General features: G+C 38.1%; 1 protein-coding gene and 1 pseudogene across 1 annotated transcript; both read left to right on the top strand.

Annotated features, from left to right (window-relative positions):
• The first annotated feature begins 13,161 nt into the window (after positions 1-13,161).
• On the top strand, positions 13,162-14,701 carry LOC147617199 (UDP-glycosyltransferase 85A8-like). The gene is made up of 2 exons (XM_086776809.1): positions 13,162-13,883; positions 14,249-14,701. The coding sequence occupies exons 1-2, from the start codon at positions 13,391-13,393 to the stop codon at positions 14,692-14,694; spliced, it is 939 nt and encodes a 312-aa protein (XP_086632935.1). The 5' UTR covers positions 13,162-13,390; the 3' UTR covers positions 14,695-14,701.
• Positions 14,702-14,708: 7 nt separating this feature from the next.
• On the top strand, positions 14,709-15,170 carry LOC147617198 (UDP-glycosyltransferase 85A3 pseudogene; annotated as a pseudogene).
• The last annotated feature ends 3,194 nt before the right edge of the window (positions 15,171-18,364 follow it).

The following is an 18,364-nucleotide window of genomic DNA, read 5'->3' as shown; positions in this document are numbered from 1 at the left end:
ATAGCTTAATGATGATTATGTTTCTCAATATTCATCTTGTAAACCATGATGAGCGAGAGAGAGGAGGGAGATGAGAGAGAGAGTGCTGGGAGGGATAGAGAGATAGAGGAGTGATGGAGAGAGAAGAGGGGAGAGAATGTACGGATGCTAATTTTTGAAAAAGCATATATATGTATAACATAATTATATCATAGCACTAGTTTTTTTAAAATTAATGTTTTTTTTTTAAAATAATAATTATTTTAAAATGATCGAATTTAAAACAACCAACTTATTTTAAAATGGCCGAATTTAAAATAGCCAACTTATTTTAAAATGGTCGAATTTAAAACAGCCAACTTATTTAAGGGTGTTAATCACCATTCAATACGTGTGTACTTTTGGTACCTATTTGTCATTCTTTCTTGTTCTTGTTTACTTCTTTTTTGTTCCTCTTTATAATGAGTTGTACAATCACATTCCCATCTTCTAAGAAGAATCTAAGTTTCAACAATGGACGAGTTCTCGTGCATGCAAAGTTTTTACAGGAACAAAGAGCTCCACATTCATTCTATGGATTGCAAGCCATAGTAAATATTGGGTCCGGAGAGTTACATATCCCTCTCGAGGCAACCTCTAGTCATGAGGGGGAGGTGTTCTATATACTTGATAGGCCAAGCCCACTATTGGCAACTCCTCTAGAGAGAAGATAGGACCTAACACATGACCAATGTTGAAATGAGTGGTGCTAGAGTGCCAAGTCACCTAGCCAAGTTTATCCCACATGAGCTATCATAGCTCTGTTGTACTTTCCACATATAAAAGGAGGACATTTGAAGCATTGGAATGTAAGCACAACATCTCAATTCTTTCTATGAGTACAATTTTCCATCTTGTATTTTAATTGAACTTGAGTCTAAACTTAATTAGCACACACTCATCACCATAAGTATTGTTCATTTTTATCCACTTTAGAGAAGTGTAGGATTAGATCAAGATTAGGATCTAATTAGATAGTTGATTGTCATTAGTTAGGGATCTTGATCCATGAATTTCATCATGGTATCAGAGCCTAGGTCTAGCTCTCCTAGATTAGTTCTTTAGTACTAGGAACAAATAATTAGTGTGTGATCAAAATAGAATTAAGGAATTCTTTCTTCTTCTTACTTCATTAAGGTTTATCATTAGTAAGAGAGAGAGAAGAAGAGAGGGTGAAGCTCTACTCCAAGGCAAAAAGCATCTGAGTTGGCTCAAGCAGGGCAGCCTCACTCTTCTGAGATGGGGTAGTGTTTTTTGGGTGATGTCCTTTGTAGAGTAAACATCTATAACATCCAGTCATCGCAGTAGCAACAATTAGTACCCACTGTAACAAACACAAATAGGCAAGCGCATGGTAGCCCAGTCGCCACAAGAAGAAGAGAGGAGGCACGCATAGTAGATAGCTGCCAAGCAATTAGACCAGAGCGCATGCCAGTCAAAAGAAGGAAAGCATCGGCGGGTTGGAGAGAGCAGAACATGGCACAATATATACAAAGATCAAGCGTTGAGAAATCAGTAGAGAGAGAAGAAAGGTCAGCAAAGGATGAGAGTGACTGCTAAGAAATGCTTGGTTGATGCTGTTGTCGAGGAAAGGTTTGTAGCAGAAGCCGCATCGAGCACAACGAGCAGCGGTAAGACCTTCGCAATGCCCAATCTTGTAAGTGACTAGACACTACCGTGTTGAAGCCTAGGAACTCGAGCGGTAAGACCTTCGCAATGGAAAAATTATGAGCATAAGTAAATTGCACATGGAGGACTCTCACATGGGGCACACGTTTTGAAACATTATGGGCAAACATCAAAGCACAAGCAAAAGCATCAAAGACACATAAAGAAATCAAGTACAAAAAAAAATATATATATATATGCATCAACAAGGTTTTCCATGAACAAGTTGGAAAAAGTTTGTAAGTGGCCAAATGAGCATGTTAGTGTGTGTGTGAAAAAGAGGAGTACAACTCTTGTAAAAATGCTGCAGCCAAATGAGTATGCAGGCATATGTAAGAAAAGCATAATTGGCGTAAGCAAATAGATCTCGAGCCAGTACACTACCCATCTCTCAAACAAAAAATTATTGTGAAAAAAATTCTACTTTCTACAAAAAGTGTTTGTAACTAGCCTCTGGGACCAATGATGTACCCAAGCTAGAAATTTACCCCTCTTGTCTCTACAAAAAGAGTGATGTAATCAGCCTTTGAGGCCATATGATGCACTCAAGCTAGAATTCATAGCCAAAGTAGCTATAATGCCAAAGTAGCATAAAGGCCAAAGTAGCCTAGCACAAGGGGAGAGAGAGGAAGAGTGAAAGCCTAAAAACTGTACCCAATCTAGCATCAAGGGGGGGTGCTGAAATGAGTGGCGCTAGAGTGCCAAGTCACCTAGCCAAGTTTATCCCACATGAGCTATCATATATCTATTGTACTTTCCTCATATAAAAGGAGGACATTTGAAGCATTGGAATACAAACACAACATCTCAAGTCTTTCTATGAGTACAAGTTTCCATCTTGTAACTTAACTGAACTTGAGTCTAAACTCAATTAGCATACACTCATCACCCTGAGTATTGTTCATTTTTATCCACCTTAGATTAGTGTTGTCATTAGTGTAGGATTAGATCAAGATTAGGATCTAATTAGATAGTTGATTGTCATTAGGGATCCATGAATTTCATCAACCAAGAGGATGATAGGTGAAGGATACTTTCCTCAGTGGTGGTGTCCTCAGAGTGGTATAGCTTGACTCAAAGCTTATCGAGTATGATTTCAAGCTAGGTTTGCATGTTTTCAAACTCAATTTGGATACTTAGCATCCAAATGATGTATTTTCAAACACAATTAGATACTTGGTGTCCATTTTTTAAAACAAGACAAAATCTTTTACTTGTTTTGGACTTTCTTTTCTAAAAAAGCTATAAACTTATTTATAATACAATAAAGAAATCAATGGATTTATGGTATTAAAATCTCACCTGTAAATAAAATATTATAGTGAATAATTTGGAATAAATTGAAGTGTAATAAACTTATCCATTTTTCAAAAAATCTTTCAACATCTCAATATCTAGTTTCATATTCAAAATTAATACATGGATGTATTTTCTTAGTATCTAGTTTCATAGTCAAAATTAATATCTAGATGTATTTTTTCATTATCTAGTTCTATATTCAAAATCAATAACAAATTCGATACCCATTATGTATTTTTTATTGAACTTGAAATGTTTATATGTATTAACCATATTTGCAATCAATAGCCATTATCTATTTATCATCCTTTAATATTTTTATCATATAAAAAACTTATAAATTTATGATAAAATATTATCACAAGTTAAAATAAGATATATACTATTTTAAATTTAATTAATGTAAGTTTAAAATAAAAGTAAAATGATAAATTAAAATTTTAGTGTAGAGAAATTTTACATCACTTCATTATCTTTGACTAAATTAAGAAGTGTGTCTTTTTTCAAAAAAAATATAGAGGAGTTAAAAATAAATTATTACAAAAAAGTTGATGAATTCTTTGTAAGCATCTGTTATAAAACTTGAAATTTTATTTTGGGATTATTTTGTACACTTTAATCAATAGTTTTTAGTGTATTTTAAATTTATAAAGTGCATTTTTAAGGACATTTTCACTTTTAGATCAAATTTAGCAAATCACTTTTTAGTGTACACATTTTTAAATTTATAAAGTGTATTTTTAAGGACATTTTCACTTTTAGATCAAATTTAGGAAATCCAAAAACATAGAAATTTAGTGTACTGTCACACTTGCTCACTATGTTATAGTATTGTCATATGCGAGAAAAAAATTAGTGCTCAAACTGTCATGAAGAATGTTTTTTAAAAAAATTGGTGCTCAAACTGTCATGAAGTATAAGTTTCCCCCCCCCCGCCCGCCCCCCCCCCCATTTTTTTTGGGGGGGGGTCATTTCTTTAATCACCCCCCTCATGGACTGGCGGTCGGACTGGCGGTCGGTGGGGAGGGAGGGGCGAGCATTGAACTCGCAACCTCCGCTTTCGCGGAGGTCAAGTTTTAGCACTCGGCGAGGCTTGATTTTTGGCAGGTACCCTTGATTGATGGGTTTGGTGAAATATAACAAGTTTTTTTTTGTATTTTAGTGTAATTTTTGACGTGCATTTTGCAAGCATGTAACGACCAAAATGCTAAAAAAAGGGCATGGGGCATGTGGGGCATGTGATGCCCTTACTAGCGGTATATGATTGGCATGGGGCATGTGCACTGTGCTATTCTCCCAATGCCCATTAAGCTACATGATTGGCGTGGGGCATTATGTTGTATATAGGTATATACTTTTTCAAAAATTAGCATCCCTACATTCTCTCCCCTCTTCTCTCTCCATCACTCCTCTATCTCTCTCTCCCTCCCAGCACTCTCTCCCTCGTCTCCCTCCTCTCTCTCGCTCATCATGGTTTACAAGATGAACATTGAGAAACATAATCATCATTAAGCTATAAAAAACTCATGTACATTATGAAGAAGTTGGCAGTATGAAGTAGCACTAACATTATTACTACATTAAATACTTAGGAAACACACTCATTAGGTTCTATGAGACGTGCAACCATTGATTCGGCCGAATTCCTAATTAGTTACTTATTACCTTCATTCATCACTCTTTATGTCCTCCAGTAAGAAATTGCGCTTGATATTCTGAGCTAGAACTTAACTATCATTTTTGTAAGGTTGTTCTCCTTTACTTTGATTGCACCATGTATCCTTGAAAGATGATACACTCCATGGTTAGCTCCTTTAGTGATGGCATGTCCAATTACAAAAGCGCAAGAGAGGGGCAATAGAGAGGGCAGCGTGATGACACGTTCAAGATTGAGGGGGGGTATGTAGAAGGAAAAGAGGGAGGGTGCATTGATGGAGGAGAAGTGGGGTGCGAGTGCACGTTAATGGAGGATAGGGGAAACATTCATGGAGGAGAGGTGGGGCACGAGGTGCGTTGATGGAGAATAGGGAGGGGAGGGGTGCTTGGGAGGAGGGCTCACAAAGGGTTTTTAAAGCCCTCTATAGGCCACGTAACGTGGTATGCATGCCACAGGCCATGCCACATAGCCTGTCGCATGCAAGCCACACAAGTTGTGTGGCCTCTGGCACGGAGGATACACCGCATGGCCTGCATGCCATAGGCCATGCCATAGGCCATGCCACGTGGCATGTGGCATGTGGCACACAGGCCACGCCATATGGACTGTGGCATGCAAGCCACAGCGTGTGTGGCATGTACCGCGTGCATGGCATGCGGAACACACAACGCGGTGCTGCCATATGTAATGCCCACACTTAGGCATTCCACATGGCTGCCAAGTGGACTGCGCGTGTGGAATACGTAGTCCATGTGTAATGCACATGGTGGACAAGTATTACACATGGCGCCAAAGTCATTGGTGACACCTGTAATATTTGGCCACGTGCATTACACATGGCTTGCCATGTGTAATTCCCAAACTGTAATTCCCAAACTAGGGCGTTACATGTGGCAAGCTGTGTAATGCCCGCACACTTGGACAGTACATGTGGCTAGCCACAAGGGTTGCGTGGCTGTCCCCAATGGCTTTAAAGCCGTTGGACAGCCAACAGAGGGCTCACAAAGCCCTTTGTGAGCCCTTCGCCCAAGTGCCCTCCCTCTCTCAATGCTATCACACCCTCGTGCCCCTCTCTCGCCTCTCAATGCCCTCGTGCTCGTGCCCCTCTCTCACCCCTCAATGCCCTCTCCCCCCTCTCTGCCCCCCCTCAATTCCCTCTCTCTTGTCCCTCAACGCCCCCCAATGTCCTCTCCCCCGTCTCTCACCCCTCAACACCCTCTCTCTCGCCCCTTAACGCTCTCTCCTCGCCCCTCAACGCTCTCTCACTCCTCTTCTCCCTCAACTATCTCCCCTCTCCTCCCTAAATCGTCCCCTCTCTTCCCTCATCAACTTGTCCCCAACACATTAATCCATCAATTAGAAAATCTGGTGGTGTATAAGGAGTGACGAGGTGATGGATTAAAGGTTCTCTACACTACAATAACACGTTCCACAACCTAAGTTGATTCAATCATTCAAATTCTTGAGGTATTCTTCTTGTGATTAATATAAATGGCATAATAATTACCAAATATTAAGAAATTATGTGCATATTTAATGCAATGTTAATTTACAGAGTTACATCACATCTTATTTGAAATAATGTATTTCTTGGATCAATAATTAATCATGATTAAGGATTAATTTAAGCATTATTATTAATAATGGTTGTATATCAATAAAAAAATGACGTATATTAATTACTAATCATATTTAAAAATTAATGCAAAAAAAGAAAGAATCTGGTTAAAAAAGCTTATGTTTAATTTTTGAAGGCGGCATCTTTCAAACATCTAACTTTCAAGACAAAATGCCTCCACGGACTCATTTGCAAATCGAAGGGGTTCATCGAAAATCAAGATAAGATTGCACTATGACAAGATTTGGGCATATCACAAGTGACCACATCAAGCGAGGTATGAACACCTCTTAATCGCATTGACTCTGGGGTTGGTTCTTCAACGCTCGCAAGCAATCGTGAGGCCAGAAGTAGTGCCATGATTATTGAAGAAGAGGAGTCTGTAAAAGAGAGTTTTGGGAAAGTGGTTGATCAACTCGGGAGGGTCACTCGTATAAATATGTAAGTATCACGTGGGTTCAACAGAAGGACATTTTAAATATTTAAAACTTACATAAATATATTTACAGAGGGGATTTATTTATTGTATTTTAAAAAAAATTTACAGATTTGTATAAGAAAGGATACATTATATTCACTAAAAAATTCACAGATAAGGGACTTTTTAAATAGGCCTTGAACGCACGTGATATAGAGAATTTACATATAGTGACCCCCTCGAGTTGATCAACACATCTCCATGAATTGGTTGGAGAACCACTTGGTCGATAATCATAACCACCTTCCCCTAGAGTACCACCACTTTATCACCTCCTTTGCAAACCCAGTAATCTGTATGAACGAGGATTCCATCAAGGGGTTAATCAAAAGCATCGCCGAGGAGAGCACATACCAATTGACAATGGCAGCACTCATTGTCTCTGAGGGATTCCCTGGCAAAGCGCTCATTTCATTTAATCGTTGTCGAAGTTCCCGGTCACGACCTATTGTTGTTAGGTGTGTTTAACACGATAATAGAGGAGATTGAAGGATGGAAACACATGTTTGGGAAGATGTTTGTTGTTTGGGATGGAAACCATCGACTCAAAGCTTGGCAAGAATGGGCAAACACCAATCGACTTGAAAGAGAAAGGATTCCCAAGGTGAATTGCAGAGTGGTCGGATTCCTTGAGGAGGAGGAGGCAAACTTCTTGTTGATGCTGCACATGATCAACAAGTAAGTGGATTGTACATTGTTTTTATGTGTATCAAATGAACAAACATTGTATATGTCATCATTTATCCTTGTTTTATATGCATGCAAAATTTCCAGGGTCACTACCATTCATGTGATGAACACAACGACACATAATATATTTATGGATGCAGCGTGTGGGTTCTTACTGATCCACAATCATGGTTGTCAAAGTTTGATGACATTGATCGTGCATGGGCCCAGAAAGAACTTCCTCATTAGGGACCTAACAGATCCAAGTGGTTGAAGCTTCCCATGGCACTCCTGTCGTTACAATTAGTTTTCAAGGTGTGTGCGTGCCTCTTTCTCAAACCAAAATAAAGCTATGTTTTGATTTCAAAATATGTTTCTTAAACATAAACACATTGCAGTCAAAGTTTGATGCCACGTACCAAGATAAGATCAATGGCTTGGCTGAGCGAGGGAGTATAGAATATCAGCTGAATGTAGAAATGTTTGACAATAACTGCAGAGATACCCTCAAGGAGACAAAGGCACTATTTCCTAAAAGAGGATATGAGCTGACACAAATTACCAACCCTGACTGTGGAAAAGAGTTTTTAAAAAAGTGATCTCATACCAGGGCTAGGGTGAAAAGGCTAGCAAATTCACTACTTCCAAGCTAGTAGAGATTGCTCGAGCACATATTTCAAATGGAGAGTAAGATCTCTAACTCTCTAGACACATCAATGTTTTTTAATTATGTAGGTAGAAACATAATGCTTATTCACAATACAGGAAATGTGGACTCCTTGACATATTGGCTAGTGGGGGCAAGTTTGCTATGAGGGATGCCCGGATTCTGCCATCTGACAAACCGTTCTTCGTGTGGATCCATCATCATGTGTACTGGTTCCAATTGACCGAGTACATGCTACAATTGTATGGGAAGTTGGAGGTGGGCTCACCTACTGTAGAGCCGACATGCATGAGATATCCACAATGTACTCTGGAGTAGGTATCACAGATGCCCTGAAATCTTATAGGAAGGCTCATTTTGAGAAGGCACTCTAAGGTGGAAAGGGAAAATGTGTCCCTCGCAAACTTCAAAAACAGCTTAAAAACACACTTTTTTTGAAAGCACATCTAGAATTCCATGTGTACATTAAAAAACTACATTATAAGCTGATAATGTTTGACATAAAAACAACTTGAATTTTTAAACAGGATAGAAGAAGTCCCCACAACTTAAAGAAAAACCAAAAATTTTTAATTAAAAATTATTTTATAAATTTCATAAATGAAAGAGACTTTTTTAAATGAACTTTCTTGGAACAAATTTTACCACTATACACAAATATACACATTACTTGACAAGTGATAAAAAAAAGATTAGAATATATAACATCATAAGCTCTATAAATTATGAAAAACCCTACAAATCATGCTTGGATCTATTTCTAGACCCAAATAGCAAAGCCAATACAAATAATATGAAATAAAAGTTCTCTCTAAAAAGATGAGATAAAACTTGTTGAAGGTTTCGCAGAGCAATAAACTAAAGTATGTAAAGTAGTAGAGTGATGATAAACTAGATTATATAAAGTAATAGAGTCAAAATCTAAACATCTAGCACTTGATCTGGTTCTTCCTCTGCTTCTTCATTGGATTGATCATTATTTTCTTCTCCTTGGGGACCAGGGAGCATCAAAGTAAAATTTTCATTTTCTAGTAGAGATGCTAATTCCCTAGGCTCATCAGCGAGGGGAGGCATAGATTCTTTTGATGCTGAATGAAACTTCTCATTAGCATCAATGGAGACTTCTCCCACCTCTTGATCTTTATTTGGTAGTTCCATAGCACCATTTACATGCATAGGAATAAAGTCTACTTGGATCTCATCCTTTTTAATTGTTGCAACACAGTTTCTCTTTCTCTTAATTGCACATGTCACAGTTGTATCTGTAGTTTTGAAAAAATGAATATAAGAACTAACACACTATCAATAATAAGAAAGTATATACTTAAACATGATTTTTTAAAGCAAGAATAAGTGTATACTAGTTCTAGACAACAATTCAAGTATCCAATCATCTGGCATAGAAAATAGGTCAATCGGACGATTAATCAAGTGTTGAGGCTTCTAGTAGGGATTCACCAAGGCTTTGGACTCAATCACATGCCTTATTTTCCTAGTTACTTCAGGAAAAGAAAGCACATTGGAGCATCTAGACTCATTGACATGTGCTTTAAAACGTCTTTGCTTAATGTCATCACAATAGCCAACCATGAGCATTTCAAAGGAACTTTTGAAATGAAAACCGCGAGTATGATCTATATTTGTTTTGACCCTACAATCAAATTAGTAAAACATAAATCTAAAGTGTTTGAAAAATAATGAAAAGAAACTAAAAACATAATTTCTTGAAATCATACTAAACAACATACTCTAGACCATGTGCTTCTTTTCTTAGAGCTGCAATTAGCTGATGGAGCTTGGCTAGTCGAGCCTCTGAAAGATCACAAATCTCCACATATTTGATGTAGTTACCACACTTGAAAATTCTACAACATCTTTTGAGTTTCTTGATAGGTATATTCTCTCTCATCATTTATAGAACCACTCATATTAAAACCATATGGGATGTCAGTAATAACAAGACTGTAATCTTTCTTTGGAATGATATTCTGAAGATTATCTACATCCCCACAAATCACTTTATAGGATGCTGCTTTACTTTCTTGTCCACCAGGAAGAAAAAACTCTTCTAGCTCATCTCCTTCTGTTGGAGCAACATTTCTTAGAAGGCATCTTGCTTTCTCTCGCCGAGCTCTGTCAAGGTGCACTTGTAAAATCGATACCAAACAAGTATCTAGATTGTGTTGAAAACATAAAATTTGGATACTAAGTATCCAAATTGTGTTGAAAACACACAAATCTAGATACTTGGTACCTATTTTCTAAAATGAACAAAGAGCTTCCAAAACAAATAAAGCTCCTTGTTGCTTGTTTTGAAAAATGGATACCAAGTATCTACATTATGTTGAAAACACACATTGCGTTGAAATTAGATACTTGGTATCAATTTTTCTTAAATGGGATAGGGAGCTTCCAAAACAAGTAAATTTGCATGTTTTAGAATATGGATATCAAGTTTAAACACTTGTGTGTTGTCAACATGAATTCATACCAAGTCAAAAGACTTGTGTTGTGTTTCAACACAAACTATGGTAAAAACATAAAAGACTTTCAACTTGGTATCATTTTTTGAAACAAGCAAAGATATTTGACTTGTTTTGGGTTTTGTTTAAAAAGGGGCTACAAAAAATTAAGATTTTTTAAAAATACAATAGCTTGAGCTATGTACTCAAAAAAAAAGAAATTGGCACCAAGGCAACATTTAGATTACATTCAAAAGACATGCCTATAATCTAAATGTTATGTTGGTGCCAAAATATTTAAAAATTGTGTATTATAGCTCAACTTATTGTATTTCAAGAAAACTCAAACTTTGGTAGCGCTTTTTAGAAAAAAACCAAAAGGCAAGTAGAATATAAATTTTTTGTATCAAAGAACAAGTAGAATATCATTGTTTGTTTTAAAAAATAAATACCAAGTTGAAAGGCTTGTGTTTTTTTCACATGTGTTGAAAACATGCAAGGCTTTTGAGCTTTGTATTCATTTTCCAAAATAGGTAGCTTTAACTTGTTTTGAAAGCTCTGTACTTGTTTTTAACACAATTCATGTTGTAAACACACAAGGTAACTTTCAAGTTGGCATGCATTTTCTAGAACGTGCAACTTTTATTTGTTTTAGAAGCCCTTTGTTTGTTTTAGACTAGATTTGCATGTTTTCAACTCAATTTGGATACTTAGCATCCAAATGATGTATTTTCAAACACAATGTAGATACCTGGTGTCCATTTTCTAAAACAAGACAAAATCTTTTACTTGTTTTGGACTTTTTTTTTCTAAAAAAGCTATATACTTATTTATAATACAATAAAGAAATCGATGGATTTATGGTATTAAAATCTCACCTGTATATTTTTCAAAAAATCTTTCAACATCTCAATATCTAGTTTCATATTCAAAATTAATACCTGGATGTATTTTCTTAGTATCTAGTTTCATATTCAAAATTAATATCTAGATGTATTTTTCTCAATATCTAGTTCTATATTCAAAATCAATAACAAATTCGATACCCATTATGTATTTTTTATTGAACTTGAAATGTTTATACGTATTTACCATATTTGCAATCAATAGCCATTATCTATATATCATCCTTTAATATTTTTATCATATAAAAAACTTATAAATTTATGATAAAATATTATCACAAGTTAAAATAAGATATATACTATTTTAAATTTAATTAATGTAAGTTTAAAATAAAAGTAAAATACTAAATTAAAATTTTAGTGTGGAGAAATTTTACATCACTTCATTATCTTTGACTAAATTAAGAAGTGTGTCTTTTTTTAAAAAAAATATAGAGGAGTTAAAAATAAATTATTACAAAAAAGTTGATGAATTCTTTGTAAGCGTCTATTATAAAACTTGAAATTTTATTTTGGGATTATTTTGTACACTTTAATAAATAGTTTTTTAGTGTATTTTAAATTTATAAAGTGTATTTTTAAGGACATTTTCACTTTTAGATCAAATTTAGCAAATCACTTTTTAGTGTACACATTTTTAAATTTATAAAGTGTATTTTTAAGGACATTTTGACTTTTAGATCAAATTTAGGAAATCCGAAAACATAGAAATTTAGTGTACTTTTCAGATATGATTGTACGCAAGACATGGTTTTTCCAAAAAGGTGTCTTTTTTTAAGGGACATGAATAGCATGTTACAGATGGTTTTAAAATATGTATGTTGATTTTAAAATAGAGCCAAAAACTTCAACCACCAACAATCATATTAGGTGTGGTATAGTTTACTTAACGTTACCTTTGCGTTTTCAATAGTACGTGGATGCATGTGGATGGATGCTTCTTCAAATGTGGTATGTCACTTGTGGTCACACTTGTTCACTATGTTATAGTAGTATTGTCATATGCGAGAAAAAAATTAGTGCTCAAACTATCATGAAGAATGTTTATAAAAAAATTGGTGCTCAAACTGTCATGAAGAATAAGTTCCCCCCCGCCCCCCCCCCCATTTTTTTGGGGTGGGGGTTCATTTCTTTAATCACCCCCCTCATGGACTGGCGGGGAGGGAGGGGCGAGCATTGAACTTGCAACCTCAGCTTCCGCGGAGGTCAAGTTTTAGCACTCGGCGAGGCTTGATTTTTGGCAGGGACCCTTGATTGATGGGTTTGATGAAATGTAGCAAGTTTTTTTTTTTTTTGAATTTTAGTGTAATTTTTGACGTGCATTTCGCAAGTATGTAATGACCAAAATGCTAAAAAAAAAAAGAGGGCATGGGGCATGTGGGGCATGTGACGCCCTTACTATGCGGTATATGATTGGCATGCGGCATGTGCACTGGGCTATTCTCTCAAGGCCCATTAAGCCACGTGCGCTAGCGTAAGGGGGGACGTCTTCATGAGGTCTAAGGTGACGACACTGATGCAGATTCTAAGGTAAGTTGCCAAGTCAACTAAAGGGGTTTGTGTGTGAGAGCCTTTTCAAATTTTAAGGTGAAATATTCTATTCCGGTCAACGGTAAAATTTTCAAAAGATGCCATATTATTATTATTTTATACCAAAAACAGAGAACATCTTCTCGCTTGATGTTTATGTATAAAAATGGTGACCATCTTCCTCACACTCATTATCATCATCAGTGGCAAGTGCAGAGCGCACAGCATAACATCTCTCTCTCTCTCTCTCTCTCTCTCTCTCTCAGCTCAAGATCCTCGCAGAGGTTGCACATTAAGGCTCTCGACACCTTATATAGAGCCCATCACGTCCAGCTTGTTTAATTAGGGTCTCACTTCACTTCACTAAGCTGATCGCAGTTAGGCAGCTAATCAAACCTTTTCTCGTGTCAACAAACAGTATGGGCCTTCCTAGCCAGCTCATTAAACCACATGCACTTGTCATCCCATTCCCTGCACAAGGCCACATAGGACCCATGATGCACTTATCTATAAAGCTTGCTTTAGAAGGCTTCATAATCACATTTGTTAACACACAGCATAATCATGCACTTCTGAAGAATAATTTGCAGCCCCGTTTTGAAGAGCAGGGCCTTGACATACGCTTTGCAGAGATAAGGGACAAGAGAGAGAACGGGAGCACCAGTGGGCAAGACACCCTCGTTGAGCTGGCCAAGTCTTTCTATAGCTTGAAGCCGGTTTTCGAAGAGCTGGTGGAAGGTCTACTGCAATCCGAGGACACCCCTGTCACCTGCATGATTTCGGACCTTTACCTCTACTTCACACAAGATGTGGCCACCAGATTTGGCCTCAGAAGGCTTGCTTTTTGGACTGCTTCAGCTGGTACCATTGCATCCGTCATGGCTGTTAATCAAGGGCATCGATCTCCTAAGGGTGAGCCTTCATCACTGAGTAATTTAAAGCAAAATTTATGATTAAGTGGGTTAACCTTCTCCTAATCAATTACTATGTATTGCATAGCGGAGAAGATGAAGCACTTGCTTTTAATTATTAATTTAGTCGATTGAATTGGATTTAATGGTATAATTAGCTAATGAAATATGGGGCTGGGCTTTAACTGCTGAACTAATGGAGAGGCTGCACATATAAGCTAATGGACGGGATTGGGCTTCACGATGACATCCATCCTTGATTTCTACGCTTAGTAGTGGCTAGTGATTAAGATAATCATACTCTAATGAGGATTATGGAAACAAGCTATATTTCTCTTCTAATAAGTTGTGCCACTGCGTTTACAGAGCCTGAGCGAATAACATGGGTGCGAGGAGTGCCACCGCTGAAGGTGACGGAGCTAAACACGTATTTGCAGTCCTACGATACGCAAGACTTCATGTTCAACGCCTTTCTGGAGCCGTATCAAAGGCTAAAGGAGAGCACGTGGATTGCAATCAACACGTTTGAAGAGCTTGAGCAAGGTTCAATGGAAGCCTTGAGAGAGGAGAACAATCCCGTATACACAGTGGGACCTCTGCTACCACTGTCGTATTTCGAAGAGGGTGGAGACGGGCGGCTAGCCTCGTATGGAACGGCTGCCCTGTGGCCAGAAGACCACAATTGCCTAAAATGGCTAAACGGTCATCAGTTCTGTATGTCTCGTTTGGGAGCATTGCTGTCATGTCCGCCCAACAGTTTGAACACCTGGCCTTGGGCTTGGAAGCTAGCCAATCACCTATGCTTTGGGTGATCCGACCGGACCTCATGTACGGCGACACATCCCTCTTCCCCAAAGGCTACTTGGAAAGAGTGCAAGGGCGTGCATGCTTCGTGGAATGGGCACCCCAGCTCCAAGTACTCACCCACCCGGCCGTGGGCGGCTTCCTAACACACTGTGGTGGCTGGAACTCCACATTGGAGAGCATCTCCGCCGGGGTGCCCATGCTTGGGTGGCCCTACTTTGCAGACCAAATGCTCAACAATAGGTGTTCTGTGGACGCCTGGAATGTGGGGTTACATTTGGAGGCGGACCACAATGGTCTCATACACAGAGACGAGGTCGAGCGACAAGCTCGTGCCCTCATGCAAGGAGACACCTCTTCACAGCTTAAACACGCAACCTCGCTCTGGCGGAAGGCCGCCCAAAAATCTATCAAGGCTGGCGGTTCTTCCAACCTCCAATGGAAGAAACTCGTCAATGATATGGCCCAACCTCCTATTCCTTAAATTTACTCCTTTATTTAAATTAAATAAAAACTTTTCCTCTCCTTTCCTTGGAGGTCGGTTGCTTTGATTGTAAGGCATCGTTTCTATCTATATGGATATATGTTTAACCTTTTGTTTTGTTTTTGTTTTTGTTTTTGTTTTTGTTTTCGGAGCCGAGGTCAACTTGGCACAGCTATATAGATATTTGTTCAATCAAAGCCACATAAAGCACCAACTTCGATGTACGTGGGTGTGGGGACAATAGCCACACTAGGTAGAAAAGGGCTACTAAGAAGACAGCTCGGAGCTTTTTAATTCAACCTAAAAACAAATGAACCGTTCATTTCTCGTTTTTATGTGCTCTAATTAACTCATTGATATGTTTTCTTTCTCTTCCTTGATACGTGACTAAACTCGTTGATATGTTTTCATTCTCTTCCTTGTGTTATCGGCGTTCTCTATATTCATGTACCACACTTTCTACCAATTGATGTACAACTAGACTCAAATTGTGCATTTGAGAACCCTTAAGTTAATGTGCATAACCTTAGTACAAGTAGACTCAAAATGGGCAGCTATGTCATTAATTGAGCAAATTTAGTAAGCTTCTAGAGTCCAAATATCTTGCAAAGCCCATGCCTACAAGACTCTCTTAATTCAATCCCATGGTCTTTTTAATTCAATCCCATGGTCTTTTTAACAAACAAATTTCGCTACTATAGCTTCTATAGGAAAACAATGAGAAAATCTCTACAAATTTGCATTGTGAATAAAAATTTACTATGTAGAAGCCAAGGTGCATACCACTAAAGTTTGGTCCCAGGACCAAAAGATGGTACAATAAAGTGAAACAAATCAAATATACCTATGTGGCCTTCATTGAAAATCCAGTTGGTGCAAGACCTAAGGTAAAAGTATGGACAAAGCAGGGAGTTGTTTTGGAAGATCAATCACCTAAAGGCTGTACTAGTAAGGTTCTGATGGAAGCATGCATTCAACTAGGGTTTCAGATTTCATGGGAAAATTCATCTTTTGTATTTGAAGATGAGAGATGGGATATGATCTGTAATATGCTAAATGGAGTTGAGGGTAAACTTGTTATTTGAGGTGTAAGTGTTTTTTTGGTATATTTAATACATATTTATATTGGTCCCAAAAAAAATCCAACACACTTTCTTGTTACTCTTGGTTATTGCATGATCATACCTACCTTAGAAGAAATGCATGACATGTTTCTTCATCTAACCTAGAGCTTTATTGAATATGTATGAATATATATATTATATGCAAGCGAAAGCACACAAAGCAAGCAGTGGCCACGTGTAGACCATCCAGAGTTCCAATTCAATCTCTCAGCTCAGTGCAACGCTGTTGTACTTAAAGGAAAACCTTGAAAAGATATCTTCCTTGTTTTATGTCAGCTTAGTTTTGCTTGTGTAGTATAGATATCATCAAGAATGCAAAGGGGAGGTTTCCATGGAGAATAATGGAGCCTGACATTGAAGCCCTAGTACATGATGATGCCCTTCGAAATGAAGCTGAGGACCCCAAGCCATATGGCTTGCAGCAAGTCTACGACAGTCGGCTTCCTAATGCCATGGTGCTACGTATGTTAGTCAAAACACCCAAGGCGTGTTAAAGAGCAGGTCACATGTGCCTGGCAGCCACACCCCTCTTTGTTTGCATACATCTAGAGCTCCCATTGCCTATTAATCAGCCTTTAGCTGGTCAAAGAGGAGGAGGGTTGTTTTCAGAGCTCTAGTGAAAAGATATAGGACATCAAACCTTTGATCTCATACAGAGATCGGTCCAGAAGACTGATCAATGCTGTTCACAGAGATGGTCACAAACCTCTAATGATGTGATTACCCCCATTAGCTTAATACAACGGACCCCATACACCTAATCTATCATCTCTCAATCTCTGCATAGCTTTAACCATGGTCTGGTTTTCGTCCTTTACCAGACTGCCTCAACATCCTTATATCACTAAAGCATATGCAAACATGCAGTCTGCATGGGGTGCCCTTGCAACTTCCCGAGAGCGTCTAGAAATGAAATGCAGATGGGAGCTTCTAGAAACACAGCACGGGCAATGTGCCTGGCTCACTGCCAGCACTAAGGATCAACTCATCTCTGGCCAAACCAGACCACAGTCCCCTGTTTTATAATATTATGCAAGGATTAAAAAAGGTTGCACTACAAGAGGCGGGGCCATTATCCATGCTTTTTTTGACGCCTTATAAACTAAGCTCAAAATCCCCTAAACGTCGAAATACCTGTCGAAAAAAACGTCGAAATAAGTGCCGAAATAAGCGTCGAAATAAGTAATTTTACCACGCATTTTTTGACGGTGTTTTCGATGCCTATCTCGACTGATATTTCGACGGTTATTTCGACTGCGATTTCGACGCGTATTTCGACACTTATTTCAACTTCATTTAGACGCTATTTTCGATGGATGCAGGAAACTTTCAACGCTGTTTTCGACGGATGTAGGAAACTTTCGACGCTATTTACGGATGCAGGAAACTTTTGCCGCGTGCAGGTATTAAATTTTTTTTGGCATAATGGTGCATCGAGCTGCAGTCTTGTAGCTAGATGCACCATTATGCCAAATTTATAGAGTACGGTCAAAGTCAATTGTACTCTGATGTGAAGAACGAAGCAAATTTTTTGAAAAAGTTAGAGAGAGTGCCATAACGTTTTTGACATTACAAAGTAGGTACACAATTCACACAAGTGCAAACAATGGCCAAATTATATTGCAAGATGTGTATTTTACATATCAAGCTCTGACGAGATAAGCCAAAATTGAAATTTACATATCAAGCTCTAACGAGATAAGCCAAAATTTGCATCATGCAATCTATACAAGCTCAAACAAAGATGTGAGCTGACCAAAATGTGTATGTACAAGGGGAAAGACATGGGCAAGGCCACTCTATGCGGAGCCCTCACTCAGGATCAGCAATTGGTCCTTGCAAAAACCATACAAGATGCTTTTTTTGGTATACCAAAACAATGATCTAACATGACAAGGCAAAGCAAGTATACAAATCATAAGGTTAAGGCTTGCCGCACACTTACCATGTCTACAATGCGCTCCCAATTAAGGTAGGCGCCTTCTCGCTCAAGCTTCTCCAAAAGAAAGTATGTGTTATGGCGGGCGAGCAATGTCCTCCTCTTCTCTCGTTGCCTGTCGAGACCAACCA

Source organism: Cibotium barometz, chromosome 37 (assembly GCF_041138505.1).
Source record: "Cibotium barometz isolate CiBa-2024 chromosome 37, ASM4113850v1, whole genome shotgun sequence".
Classification (NCBI taxonomy): Eukaryota; Viridiplantae; Streptophyta; class Polypodiopsida; order Cyatheales; family Cibotiaceae; genus Cibotium; species Cibotium barometz.
This window is presented reverse-complemented; position numbering and strand designations above follow the sequence as displayed.